This window comes from Sphaeramia orbicularis, chromosome 6, assembly GCF_902148855.1.
Source record: "Sphaeramia orbicularis chromosome 6, fSphaOr1.1, whole genome shotgun sequence".
NCBI lineage: Eukaryota > Metazoa > Chordata > Actinopteri > Kurtiformes > Apogonidae > Sphaeramia > Sphaeramia orbicularis.
Window position 1 is genome coordinate 3,663,694 of NC_043962.1, and position 15,444 is coordinate 3,679,137.

Below are 15,444 nucleotides of genomic sequence, written 5' to 3' on the forward strand. Positions count from 1 at the left end.
AACACTGAATAAACATTAAAAAACGCTGAAGTAACGCTAAAAAAACACTGAATAAACACTGAATAAACACTAAAAAAACACTGATTAAACACTGAAAATCACTGAATAAACACTAAAAAAAACACTAAAAATGCTGACTGAACACTAAAAAACACAAAAAAAAACCCACTGGAAAAACACAAAAGACTGAAAAAACCCCATTGATATAACACTGAAAAAATGCTGAAAAGACACTGAAAAACAGAAAAAACCCACTCAAAAACAAACATAATTTTAAGTATATTTATTAATGTTTAACCTTAGTGATTTCTCACCACTTGTTCTAATATTAATATGTATTTTACATTTTTCAGCATAAATCATGTTTTTTCCTACATTTAAACTGTATTTAAAGATGCACTTTATATATTTTTTAACGTTTCTGTTGCGTTCAGGGACTTAAATGACCATCGGTTTGTATTTTCCTCCTTTCATTGGTTGGTTTGGTTGTAGATTATTTTTCAACAGTTGACTCCAGTTTTAACGCTGCCGTCGCCGTCGTCGACTCTGGTCTGTTTCTGTGTAAATATTCTGCGTCTGTTGGAGCTGAAACCAGCCTCGTTCCTTTGGAAAACAAACCTATTATTATCAGGGTTTTTTCTTCTGCTGACGGAAACATTTTGTGGTTTGTTGGTCGAGTAAATCATCCTGATGTGATGTCGTTATATAACACTGACATCAACATTGAACTCCCACTCAGAGTCAGAGCTGATCATTTCTATAATTACATCTATATGTTTAATTAAAACGATGCTAATTAACAACATTGTGCTTTTCCTCATCAGCTGATGAAGTCGCTTCATCTTTGTCACAGATTCACTGATAATTGGAGTCGATTGGTGAGTTTGAGTTTTCATCTAACGTTTACAGAGTTCATGTCATTAATGGCTTTGGTTTCAGGCCATTTGTTCCATATTTATGATAAATGTACTGTCATTTATTCCACGAATATAATAAAAAAAAAGAATTCAACAGTTAAATATAAGATGGAAAACACACTAATAAAACTGTAAAAAATAAGAATATGTTCAACTGATACTGAGACAATGAGTGAATATGATTATATATCAATAAAATAGACATGTTCATCAAACATATTTGACATTACCCTAACCCCCGTCAGAGGTCAAAGGTCAAGGGTTTCGTTGTTTTCTTCCTGTTTCATCTTGTTTGTTTACATGTCGTTCCATTGTTTATTTTTGTTCTTTCTTTTATGCTGAATCTTTACAGATGTTTTATTTTGTTGTATCATTTATTTAATTTCCATTTTTCAAAGTCACTTTCATGTTATTTTGTCTGTTGTGTGTTTTTGTTGTTACATCTGTTTCATCTCTGTTTTTTCTCATTTTTCCTTTTTTGTTTTTTAAGTTGTTTTGTTGGGTTTTTTTACATTGTTTTTTTTTTTTTTTTTTTTAAGTCATTTTCATGTTACTCTGTCTGTTTCGTCTTTTTTTGTTTTTGGTTCAATCTTCGTCTGTTTTTTGTCTTTTTCATGTTTCTACATCTTGTTCCCTTTGTCTTTTAAATTCATTTTGTGCATTTTTTTTACTTGATCTTTGCTTTTTATGTTGTTTCTGTGTTTTTGTGTTGTTTATTTGTTTTTGTGTTGCTGATTTTTGTTCTTTCTTTTATGTTGATTCTTTAAAAATGTTTTTATTTTGTCCTATCATTTATTTAATTTCTGTCTTTTTGTGCACCTTGTGTTTCAAGTCATTTTCATGTTATTTTGTCAGTTGTGTTTTTTTTGTTGTTGTTACCTCTTTTTTTTCTTGTTTTTCCCTTTTTGTTTTGGTTTATTACTTTGCTTGCAAAAACTGTATTAAAAATGTGGGAGTTTGACCAAAATGCATACGGTCTATCTATTACATTGAACATAAAGTTAGATGAAAAATCTCAAGGTTTTTTTGGACATTTTAAGTCTGAAAGGCACCTTATAGTGATATTAACCCATTTAATAAACATTAGTATTAAACTTAGGAACGGTGGGAATGACAGAAACAGTGACTGGTTTTTGTTTGATTCTGATTTAATCCAGTTTTAACCTTGTGTCGTGTGTTTTTACTTGTGTTTCTAAATTCCTACAGTCAGTCGATGCATCATGAACACATCGTCCACAGATTTCCATAAACCTTCGGTCTCTTTAAAACCTCACTGTGTTTCCATGTGATGAATCAGAAAATGGTAAAAACATGCGTGTGATGCCAATCGAAGCCGCGCCCTGGTCTGATCTGGATCCAACAGGTCCAGCTGAATCCACATCTGAGGACCAGATGTTTCAGACCAGATCCACCTCAAACCAGCAGAGTCTGGACTCCACCTGGTCTTCTGGGTTCGACCAAGTTTTAGCACAAATACCTGCACTTTCATCATTAAAAGAACCAAATATGGGTCAAACATTAGGAATAAAATCAAATAAACACTGATCAGTTACTAGAAGACCATAAAGCAGCTGATATAGTATGGAACAGTAGATTTATGATGAAACTTTTATTTACATTTATTCATGTTAAAACTACAACGTTCATGTACTGATAAATGTCCTGGTTTGAAGTATCGATGGGTTTAATCTGACCATGAGTCTGTTTTTACTCATTAAACTCTGGTTTGTTTCAGATATTTTTGTTTATTTCACTTTATAGTTTTATTATTTCTGTGTCAAAGTGTGTGACTTTAATGTCATAGTTTTAGTTTTGATGTTGTTCCTTAAAATCCAACCCATGGATGAGGTGCAGCAGGGTCCAGGTCAGGGGTCAGGGTCCAAGGGTCAGGGTTCAGGGTCTGGGTTTCAGAAGTCAGGGGTCAGGGTTCGGGGTCATGGGTTCAGGAGTTCAGGGGTTAGGGGTCAGAGTTCATGGTCCTGGGTTCAGGGTCCAGGGTTCGGAGTCCACAGGTCAGGGTGCAGGTTTCAGTGTCCAGGGTTCAGAGGTCAGGGTTCAGGGTCCAGGGTCCAGGGTCCAGGGTCCAGGGTTCAGAGTTCAGAGTTCAGGGTCCAGGGTCCAGGGTCTTGGTTCAGGGTCCAGAAGTCAGGGTCCAGAGTTCAGGGTTCAGGGTTCAGGGTCCAGGTTCAGGATCCAGAGGTCAGGGTCCCGGGTGCAGAGTCCACAGGTCAGGATTCAGGGTCCAGGGTCCAGAGGTCAGGGTTCAGAGTCCAGGGTTCAGAGTCCACAGGTCAGGGTCCAGGTTTCAGGGTACAGGATCCAGAGGTCAGGGTCCAGTGTTCAAGGTCCAGGGTCCAGAGGTCAGGGTCCAGGGTTCAGAGTCCAGGGACTAGGGTACAGAGGTCAGGGTCCAGGGTTCAGAGTCCAGAGTCCACAGGTCAGGGTCCAGAGGTCAGGGTTCAGGGTTCAGGGTTCAGGGTTGAATATTCTCTGTGTCGTCGTCATCTCGTTCTCAGTCTAAATCCTTAACGTTGCAGTAAAGCTGAAGCTGAACCAGGATCTGGACTGGACTCAAACATATGCGTCTCATTTCATAGTTGAATGATGTGTTTCCAGATGATTCGTCCAAACCCGGGCTGATGTACGGGTTATGACACCACGCCTTAGCCCTGCCCCTTCCAGACAGTAACCCGATCCCCTCGCCGTCGTGTCTGTTTGTTCTGCTTCATTTCGTGTCTGATTCCAACGTCAGTAAAAACTCACCGTCGACTCCGTCACTGATCTGAACTGATGGGGGCGGAGCTTCATCGGCATCTGAGTTTCACATCTGTTTGAGTTTCACGCCCTAATCTGCACCTTCAACTAAAAACACTTCACACATTTGCCACATGTGGAGGACAAGATGTCGGAAATGAAGAAGGAGTTTTAGTTTTAGTTTGACTCCTCTATTTTAAAACAAACACTTGGACTTTTTGTTATGACGTCATTTGCTGATTTAAAAGGATTAAACAGTAAAACAGACATTTTCAAAAACCCAAGATTCAGGATAAAGTGATGGAAGGTTGTATCTATGAAAGGAATCAATGTATGGAACAATGTGAATAATGAAAAACAAAACAACTAAATGAAATAATACATTTAAAAACATAATCTAAACCAATACGTTAAGGAAATATGACGAAAGTATTAAAATGTATTATATTATATCGGTATTATATTATATCAGGGGTGTCAAACTCATTTTAGTTCAGGGGCCACATACAGCCTAATATGATATACAGTGGGCTGGACCCTAAAATTATATAAATAATAGGATAATAACTTTTGAGTGAAAAAAGTAAAATTCTGTGATGAAATGTTTACATCTACGAATTATACTCGAACATAACATAAACAAATATGAAGAACCTGAACATTCTTAGGAAAATAAGTGCAATGTTAACAATATTACACCTTAGTTTATTATTTATCCATATGCATCACAACTTAGAGATCACAGTGGATCTAAAAATACACAAAACATTAAATAACAGACAGGATATTATTAAAATTCCACATACTTCTCTTAAGAGATTTCAGGTTATTCACATTTTTTTTTTTATAAAAGGCTAGTCTGTAAATGTAAACATTTGTGTAATTTAACTTTTTTTTTTACACTAAAACAAAGAGAAAAATTTACTGTTCTCATTATTTATAGGTTATTGTGGTTTTATTTTACTGCTTTGATCATTTTTAGATTGAATTGACCTAAAATGCGTTTAACATCCTTGATTGTTAATATCTTCAGTGTGATTTTTGCATTTCACAAATTCATTCCAGGGGTCGGATTGAACCCTTTGGCGGGCCGGATTTGGCCCCCGGGCTGCATGTTTGACAACTGTGTATTATATGATTATAAAAAATGTATTATAATGTATATAATTACTATTATACAATGTAAACATAATTATTTTATAATGTTATAACACTGTATAATGTATTAATATATAGTGTATTATACAATGTATATAATGTGTATTATATGATTATGAATAACGTATTATGATATACAATGAAAATCATACATAGAAAAGATGACGTGTCAATGAATAAAACACAACAAACATGAAAAAAAGGAGGGAAGAGACAAAATAACATAAAAATCTGTTGAAATGTGATTTTATTATTTTATACTATTTTCTTTGAGTCAGTCTACCTGATCTGTTCATGTCCCTCACACTGTCCTTCTAACTTTAGTGACTTTGAGAAATGTTTAAATGGAAAAAATTAAAATACTTTTTAGATGTTCTCGTTATACTTAAAATTTTCAATAAAACAAGTCATTTTGATCATTAAATTTTATTTTCATGACAATATTTAACATTCTACACATATCAATTAAATTGCTGTCCACCCTGTTACTTTGGGGGAACCGCCCCTTTAATAATCTGGTTGATGACATCACTGATGACATCATCATTTTGAGTGTCTTCATCGGAGGTGTAAACATAGTCCACGAGAGCATTTCGTATTTACATTTACATTTCAACATTTTCATCATTTTGTGTTTGTTCTTAGATGTGGTTTTAGCATGTCCACCCTGTTACCACAAAATAAGGTTTAATATAAAACTTTCAGAAATTTAAATATATTTGTTGAACAGTCCTCAGTCCTCTTCAAACATGACCTACTTTACTAACTCATGGACCAACATGTGGTCATTAAATGCTAACTTTAGCCCAAACTGTCCACCCTGTCACTTATTTTTACATGTGTTTGTCAGTAACAGGGTTGACATATTTGTTTCATATTTTCTGGTCTGATTGGATCTTGTTTGAAAAAAATATTAAAAATGTGGGATCTTGACCAACGTGCCTTTGTAACAGCCTACAGTCGACTGAACACATTGAACATAAAGTTAAGTGGAAAATCTCAAGGTTTTTTTGGACATTTTGAATCTGAAATGCACCTTATAGTGATGACGACCCATATATGACACATGAATGAACACATGAATGAACACATGAATCCTCGGCGGTTAAAACCTTGGTGGTTCTTGTCGTCATGGACTTTTGTCTCTGGGTCGGGTCGGTCTGCTTGGACCTCCTGACCCTCATTCTCTGGTTTCAGATCCTTTAAGACCCGTTTATTAGTTTGGTGACGTTGAACCAACAGCTCTGATCAAACATGGGCTCAGATGGACTCAGACGCCTTCATTCATTCATCTGTTCATTTCACTGCTTAAACGTCAGAAAATCTGTAACCCATCAGATAATAAAGGACTGGACGTGAAGGAAAATCCACCATTGGACCTGATTTAACATTTAAAAGGCTCCTCTTTCACATTTTAAGGTTCAACAGGTTTAGTGGCTTCGCATAAAGTGAAAAATGTTTGGTTATAATATTCTATTTCGGACCTGAAATTATCTTTTTAGTCTGTTTGTGTTTTTTTTTTCCACTTATTCATGAAACTTTTAAGACGTTTTAATCTTCTGTTGATTTATTTTTCAGAATCTGCTTGAAACTATACATTTTTGACACAAATATTGATGTTTGGTTTGTTTAATTAATCTATTTTCCTAAAGTCTCCAACATTGTCATTAAAACCCACTGATAACAACTGATGGTCTGATTATAGTACGTCATCGCCGCCGCCATTTTCTGCACATGCTCACATCCCACTGCATCACCCTTGATGAGTTCAGGGCCCCATGGTTTTATATAACTGTACGCATTCACTGACATTTACAGCTGTTTGGTTTTTTTCTTTCACTATGTCATTTTCTTCAACATTTCTGTTTAATTTGTGTCTGAATTCATGGTCACATAAAAACAGAAACAGAACTGATCGTATTCAGACATTTGAAACATTCCTTCATAAACCTCTGTTTATGTCAGTTTCCTGCTGCTCGGTTCTGTATTGGTTTAATTGTGTTTAATTAAGTGTATGTTAAAGGTGGTGATGAGGTCAGATTTATTCGATTCACCTCATTGGAGACGAAGACACTGAGCTGCTCTGAGGAGTCGCCATTTTATCTGAAGAATGTCAGGCGTCAACCTGGAAACAAACAAAAAAACAAATAAACGACAGGACACAACAAAAACAGGGAAATTAATATCCCATACCAGAGAAAGGAAGAAGAAAATGTCCAAATGAAATGTAGATGATTGATAATAACATGTAGGTTATTGTTAATATGTTGATTGTTGTTAATAAAATGTATATTATCATTAGTAACATGTAGATTATTGTTAATAACATGTAGAATATTGTTAATAAAATGTAGATTATTGTTAATAACATGTAGATTATCATTAATAAACATGTACAATATCGTTAATAACATGTAGAATATCATTAATAACACGTAGGTTATCATTAATAACATGCAGAATATCGTTAATAACGTAGAATATCGTTAATAAAATGTAGATTGTCGTTAATAACATGTAGGTTGTCATTAATAACATGCAGAATATCGTTAATAACGTAGAATATCGTTAATAAAATGTAGATTGTCATTAATAACATGTAGGTTGTCATTAATAACATGCAGAATATCGTTAATAACATGTATATTATCGTTAATAAAAGGTAGACTATCATTAATAACATGTATGTTATCGTTAAGAGCATGTAGTTCATCCTTAATAAAATGTAGTTTATCGTAAATAACATGTAGGTTATTGTTAATTATTTAGTTGTGGATCAAACTGATGGATGTTAGTGTTAATACTAGTTCTGGGTTTAGTTGTGAGTTAAGCTGGTGGACATTATCAATGGTACTAGTTTAGTTTTTCTTAACCTGCTCTTCTTAACTAGTCCTGAATCCTCGTGGATCCACCAGGAACCCGCTGAACGTCTTCTTGACTCTGTTTTTTCTTGTGCTGGTGTTTTTTTTCGACAGTATCTGCTTATCGATCGGCCTCCAGCCGTTCTATTCTTGTCTTGTCTTTTTTCTCTCAGTAATTCAATTATCAATAAAGCTCCTGTTTTAAATAGCTCGGCCGCTGCCAGTGGAATCATATTTCTTATCTTGTAATTTATTGGCTGGCTGCCATCCAGAGCCTCTTCTACTTCTACCTCTTAAGTGCCTCCAACTGTATCCAGGTTTTATTGCTGTATCCCATTTGGATCGGTCGCCCTCCGGCTTCCTCCCATGAACCTTTTAGTCGATGGGATCCTGCACAGCCCTGTTACACATTCACTGTTTACGGACTGTAATTAGCAGCTCGTTACAGAACCAGGCTCTGCAGTGGTTCTGTTAAAGACGGTTTGGTCCACAGCGGCATGTGCATCCAACACCACCAATCACTTAGACATGTTTATGTTCATACACAAATAAAAAATAAAACTATTATTACTTTAGTAATGTAATTACAGTATTTAATGTCATTTCTCACTGAAAAATTCAAGAAAATGTCCGGCGTTTTGCAGAAAACTTTTTGCACTTGCTGTTTTTGTATCTTTCAGAGGCATAAAGGAAATAAGAACCCCATTCTGGAAAAAAGTCTGATGTAATAAACATTAAGGTCATGTGATTAATCAGCTGTTTGTTGTGTTTTCCTGGGCATTAAAACTTTACGAAATAATGGTTAAATTTAATAAGTAAAAAAAAACATTAACTAAAATGAAATTTAAAGAAAAAGAAAAAAACACAACAGCCAGAGTAATCAATAAAAAGAAAAATGAATAATAAATCAACAAAATAATAAGTATCATGAACAAAATAAGCCACAAACTGAAGAAAAAATAATAAATAAAGCAAGAAAATCAACAAAAAACAAGTAAAAATAATAAATAAAATGAAAAAACAAAAATAAAATAAGATTGTAGACTTTTGTTTTTATGTTCAGTTAATGATATCTGTTGCTTGAAAAGTTACTTTTTTCGTCTGTTTTCTCTGTTTTGATTAAATAACCTTTGAATTTACTCTAAGTTTTAATGAGCACCTACATGATCAGTGAATTAAATACAGAAAATACAGGATTTACACTGAAAAATGCAAAATACAGAGGATAAAATTAGAATAAACAATGGTAAATCACTTATTAAAGGTCAAATTTAATTGGACGTTAACTTATGTTCATATTTTACATAAAATGAATGAAACCCTGAGAGAAAAACTACAGTCAGACGCTTTAAACAGAATGATGAAGAGGAGGAGGAGGAGGAGGAGGATGGACGGAGGCGGGGTTGAGGGGGAGGGGGGTGGGGTTTAACTGCAGTGTTGGCGTGGCTCCCCCAGGCCCATTTTCACAGAACGGATGGCGTCGTGGTGCCAGGACCTGGAAGCACTGCCAGTGAACAATCCCACCTCCGTTACCCCGGCAACTGCCGTCGCCGCAGCAGCACTCTGAACCACACTGTTACATTACCACGACAACGGTGAATACGAACTATGTCGACCCTGGAACTGGATGTAGCGTAACAATGAAACGCAACACCTGAGGCGTGGTACAGCCAATTAACACATGGCGACCAATCAAGCCCCGCCCACTTACAAAGAGTGACAGTCGGTTGCTCTTTAGACAATTCTACAGTAAAAGGACAAACATGACGCACCTTTGAACGCAACAGTTTAACATGAGTCTGTAAGGACTGAACTGTTTCTGCAGGTTCTCCATGATCCAGACCTGGTCCAGACCTGAACCAGACCTGGTCCAGACCTGATCCAAATCTGATCTAGACCTGGTCCATGCCTGGTGCAGACCTGATCCAGATGATCCAGACCTGATCCAGACCTGGTCCAGACCTGTTCGACATCACTGTCTGGAGGTGGGGTTTCCGTGTCGCCCCCAGGCGGTTCCTCACTATGTTCTTGCTGCGGTGGACATTTGTTTTCATGTTGAGCTGAAACCCGAGCTGCCCCGTGGGCTTCTGGGACGGTTGCTGTGGAGAACGCGGCGGTCGAAGGTCGAAGGCGAACAAAAGGCGTCTGTGTGAGCACCGACTCGCACGCCGGCTGAAATAACAGACGGTGGGTGGAGCCTGGACTCACTGCACCGCTCACGTCTGAACATGTGGACGAGATTTAAGCACATGGAACTGTGACCGACAAATCATCTGACAGACAAACTGTAACACAGACTCACACGAAAAAATACAACTCATCTGCAGGTCACATGATCCACAGAGACTACAGGTCACATGACCCACAGAGACTACAGGTCACATGACACACAGAGACTACAGGTCACATGACCCACAGAGACTACAGGTCACATGACCCACAGAGACTACAGGTCACATGACACACAGAGACTACAGGTCACATGACACACAGAGACTACAGGTCACATGACCCACAGAGACTACAGGTCAGATGACCCACAGAGACTACAGGTCACATGACCCACAGAGACTACAGGTCACATGACACACAGAGACTACAGGTCACATGACCCACAGAGACTACAGGTCACATGACACACAGAGACTACAGGTCACATGACCCACAGAGACTACAGGTCACATGACCCACAGAGACTACAGGTCAGATGACCCACAGAGACTACAGGTCACATGACCCACAGAGACTACAGGTCACATGACCCACAGAGACTACAGGTCACATGACACACAGAGACTACAGGTCACATGACCCACAGAGTCATCCTTAATTAAACTCATCCTTAATTAAACTCATCCAGGACATTCTAACACTTAAAGTAATGTCAAAATCTTAAACCAAGATGAAAGGTTTCTTGCTAACATTAGCATGTTTCTTTGTTTGCTAATGTCTGCCAAACTGATACAGAATGAGGTTAAATGAGGAGTTTCACATGTTTACACTCTGTCGTTACCTGTTGACATGAAGGTCAATAAAGTCAATAAAGTCTAACGTCTGTTATGTTAAAGTCCCATCAGGACGTGGGCGTTTCCTGGCGTTCAGCGTGGGATCATGTGACCTCAGCGTCTGCCTCGTCAGTGGGTATAAATATCCAATGTCCTCCAGAGGTTTTTAGAACATTCTGTGGTGAAGCAGGAATTCAGACTGAAACAAAAACTAAATGAAAACCAGGACAAAGAGTAAAGGCCTGAAGACAAAACTGAAGAACAGACCCAGGATCTGTTCAGCTTTGAGTTGGTTATTGTCATTTACTTTTATTTAATCCCTTTTAAACATATTTTTTCCGTTTCCTTGATTGATTTATTTGTTTGTTTTCTGTTTGTTTGTTTTTCATTAATCTGTTCATTTTATTTTCTGTTTTATCTTTTCTTTTATGTTTGTTCTGACATTAAATTCATATATTCTACAGTTAAATCTACGTATTATATTCAATGTTCAGTTGTATGAAAACAGAAACAAAACCAGAACTGAATCAGATTCTTAATTGAAAATTAAAATAAAACTTTTCTAAAACATGTACAAAGTTATTTTACAGATAAACCAGTTACATCAGAGTTCTACTGTTTATAAAACAAAACCTGTTCTTTCTTTCTTTCTTTCCTTCCTTCCTTCCACTCACCGTCTGGTCCGTATTTAACTCCTTCCTGTTCGTCCTCTGGATCTGGATCAGGGTCTACAGGGTCTGGTCCAGATCTGGTCCAGACTTGGTTCAGACCGGGTCCACAGGATGGTGGTCACATGGTTGACATTCCTAGTGGGTTATGGGAAATGTTTTTTGGGGGGGGGGGGGGTGTCGGGGTGACATTCCCATCCCACACAGAGTCCAGATCAATGTAGGCCCTTGTCCTGAGTCCACATATAAAGATCACATGGACCAGACCATAGAGACAAGACCACATGGACCAGACCAGAAGATATGGACCAGAATATACGGACCGGACCAGACCACATGGACCAGACCAGACCAATAGACCGGACCACATAGACCGGACCAGACTACATGGACCAGACCATATAGACCAGGCTACATGGACCAGACCAGACTATATGGACCAGACCAGACTATATGGACCAGACCAGACCACATGGACCAGACTGGACCATGTGGACTAGACCACATGAACCAGACCAGACCACATCAGACCATATGGACCAGACCATATAAACCAGACCACATGGACCAGACAAGACCACATGGACCAGACCAGACCATATGGACCAGACAAGACCATGTGGACCAGACCAGACCATATGGACCAGACCATATAAACCAGACCACATGGATCAGACCAGGAGAGATGGACCATAACATATGGACTGGACCAGACTACATGGACCAGACCAGACTATATGGACCAGACCTGACCACATGGACCAGACCAAACTATATGAACCAGACTGGACCTCATGGACTAGACCACATGGATCGGACTGGACCACATGGACTAGACCACATGGACCAAACCAGACCATATGGACCAGACTGCATGGACTGGACTAGACCGGGGTCTGAATCTCTGTGTTGTTTCAGACTCTAATTTTTCCTCCAGTTTCAGCCTCTTAACGTTCCAGACCAACATATTTCAGTCTGGTCTTAAAATAAGTCATCGTCATCTGAGGAATCTGAGATAACGGCGTCAACACCAGAACCACAGAACCACTGACATTCTCCAACAGGGTTAAAGACAGAACCACTGACGTTCTCCAACAGGGTTAAAGACAGAACCACTGACGTTCTCCAACAGGGTTAAATACAGAACCACTGACGTTCTCCAACAGGGTTAAATACAGAACCACTGACGTTCTCCAACAGGGTTAAAGACAGAACCACTGACGTTCTCCAACAGGGTTAAATACAGAACCACTGACGTTCTCCAACAGGGTTAAAGACAGAACCACTGACATTCTCCAACAGGGTTAAATACAGAACCACTGACGTTCTCCAACAGGGTTAAAGACAGAACCACTGACGTTCTCCAACAGGGTTAAATACAGAACCACTGACGTTCTCCAACAGGGTTAAAGACAGAACCACTGACGTTCTCCAACAGGGTTAAATACAGAACCACTGACGTTCTCCAACAGGGTTAAAGACAGAACCACTGACGTTCTCCAACAGGGTTAAATGCAGAACCACTGACGTTCTCCAACAGGGTTAAAGACAGAACCACTGACGTTCTCCAACAGGGTTAAATGCAGAACCACTGACGTTCTCCAACAGGGTTAAAGACAGAACCACTGACGTTCTCCAACAGGGTTAAATGCAGAACCACTGACGTTCTCCAACAGGGTTAAAGACAGAACCACTGACGTTCTCCAACAGGGTTAAAGACAGAACCACTGACGTTCTCCAACAGGGTTAAATACAGAACCACTGACGTTCTCCAACAGGGTTAAAGACAGAACCACTGACGTTCTCCAACAGGGTTAAATACAGGGTTAAAGACAGAACCACTGACGTTCTCCAACAGGGTTAAATACAGAACCACTGACGTTCTCCAACAGGGTTAAATACAGAACCACTGACGTTCTCCAACAGGGTTAAAGACAGAACCACTGACGTTCTCCAACAGGGTTAATACAGAACCACTGACGTTCTCCAACAGGGTTAAAGACAGAACCACTGACGTTCTCCAACAGGGTTAAATGCAGAACCACTGACGTTCTCCAACAGGGTTAAAGACAGAACCACTGACGTTCTCCAACAGGGTTAAATGCAGAACCACTGACGTTCTCCAACAGGGTTAAAGACAGAACCACTGACGTTCTCCAACAGGGTTAAAGACAGAACCACTGACGTTCTCCAACAGGGTTAAATACAGGGTTAAAGACAGAACCACTGACGTTCTCCAACAGGGTTAAATACAGAACCACTGACGTTCTCCAACAGGGTTAAAGACAGAACCACTGACGTTCTCCAACAGGGTTAAATACAGAACCACTGACGTTCTCCAACAGGGTTAAAGACAGAACCACTGACGTTCTCCAACAGGGTTAAATACAGAACCACTGACGTTCTCCAACAGGGTTAAGACAGAACCACTGACGTTCTCCAACAGGGTTAAATACAGAACCACTGACGTTCTCCAACAGGGTTAAAGACAGAACCACTGACGTTCTCCAACAGGGTTAAATGCAGAACCACTGACGTTCTCCAACAGGGTTAAAGACAGAACCACTGACGTTCTCCAACAGGGTTAAAGACAGAACCACTGACGTTCTCCAACAGGGTTAAATACAGAACCACTGACGTTCTCCAGTGGGGTTAGGGTTCGGTTACAGTTGCGATGGTTTCGCTCATTTCCGCCAGCTCCTCTGTGACATTTTCAGACTTCACTGATCATCAACAGAGACTTTGTTTCAGATGGAAAAACAGCCTCAAACTAATAAGACGATTCATTCACCAAGAGCCGATGGAGTCTGACGGTCAGATCAGTCACATGACACTAATAATATTTCACTAATAACAAAAATTAATCAGCGTTATTGACAAAAACTATCCGTAAAAAAGATAATGATCAATAAAACTAAAGACAAACCATGATGATTCAACACAAACTAAAACATCAACTTTTCCTGATTTATCACCATTTATTATAGTATTTTCAGTGTAAATCCTGTATTTTCTGTGTTTAATTCACTTATCATGTAGATGTTCATTAAAGCTCAGATTAAATTCAAAGGTTATTTTATCAAAACAGAGAAAACTGAAGAAAAAGTGACTTTTTCAGTTAAATCATTAAATGAACATAAACCAAGTGTCTCAAACCTTATTTTGTTCATGTTATGTATTATTTTGTTGAATTAGTATTAATTTATTTTATTCATTTTTACTTCATTTAATTTTTTTTGCTTATTTTTTCATGTTACCTATTATTTTGTACATGTTGTATTTGTTTTCATTCATTTTATTTATTATTTATCATGAACCCAGTGTGTCCATCCACTGTCACTGATTCAACTTCATTTGTTTTACTGGTGAATCAGTTTCAAAAAAAAAATTTTTTTTAAATCAATTTTGTTGCTTATTTTCTCTTTATTATTTATAATTTTGTAGATTTTCTTATTTCTTTTATTCATTTTGATAATTTTATTTATCATATCACTTGTTTTTGTTAATTTTGTTGCCTATTTCATAATTTTTTCTTCAATTTAGTTCATTTTGTGGCTAATTTTGTTCATGTTTAGTATTTTTCCTCATTTATTATTCATTTTTGTTCATTTTATTCATTATTTTGTTTTTGTTGTTTATTTTTTTCTCTTTTACTTTATTTTAGTAAATTTTTTGCTTATTTTTTTTTTTTCACATTAATTTCTAATTTGTAGGAGTTTTTTCCATTCATTTTTGTTGATTTTATCCACTGTCATTGATCCAACTCCATGGGTTTTACTGGTAAATCAGTTTTGTAGAAGATGACTATGTTTCCATAGTAACTACGGAGCCTCTGAACGTCCAAATGGGTCATATCTGATGACCATGAAAAGACGACAAACTGTATTTTACACCAATTATTTACATGGCTTGATAGGATTAGTGGATCAACAGGTATTAAACAGTTTAGATCAGTAGATGTAGTCGTATGTTTGGGTTTTTAAGGAATAATAATAAATATTTTATAGCTGTCATTCATTGTTTCATTGGACCTTTACACTTAACTAACCTAATTTAAATTAAAATAATTTAAATCAAACTG

The 15,444-nt window shown here is 37.7% G+C and overlaps 1 protein-coding gene across 1 annotated transcript in view; it reads right to left on the reverse strand.

The window, feature by feature from the left end:
• insc (INSC spindle orientation adaptor protein) overlaps positions 1-15,444 on the reverse strand; it is a 67,260-nt gene that overhangs the window by 33,601 nt on the left and 18,215 nt on the right. Inside the window, exon 3 of the mRNA XM_030137694.1 lies at positions 6,884-6,954. Within this exon, the coding sequence (XP_029993554.1) occupies positions 6,884-6,927 (44 nt within the window). The 5' untranslated portion in view covers positions 6,928-6,954. The remainder of the gene's footprint in view (positions 1-6,883; positions 6,955-15,444) is intronic.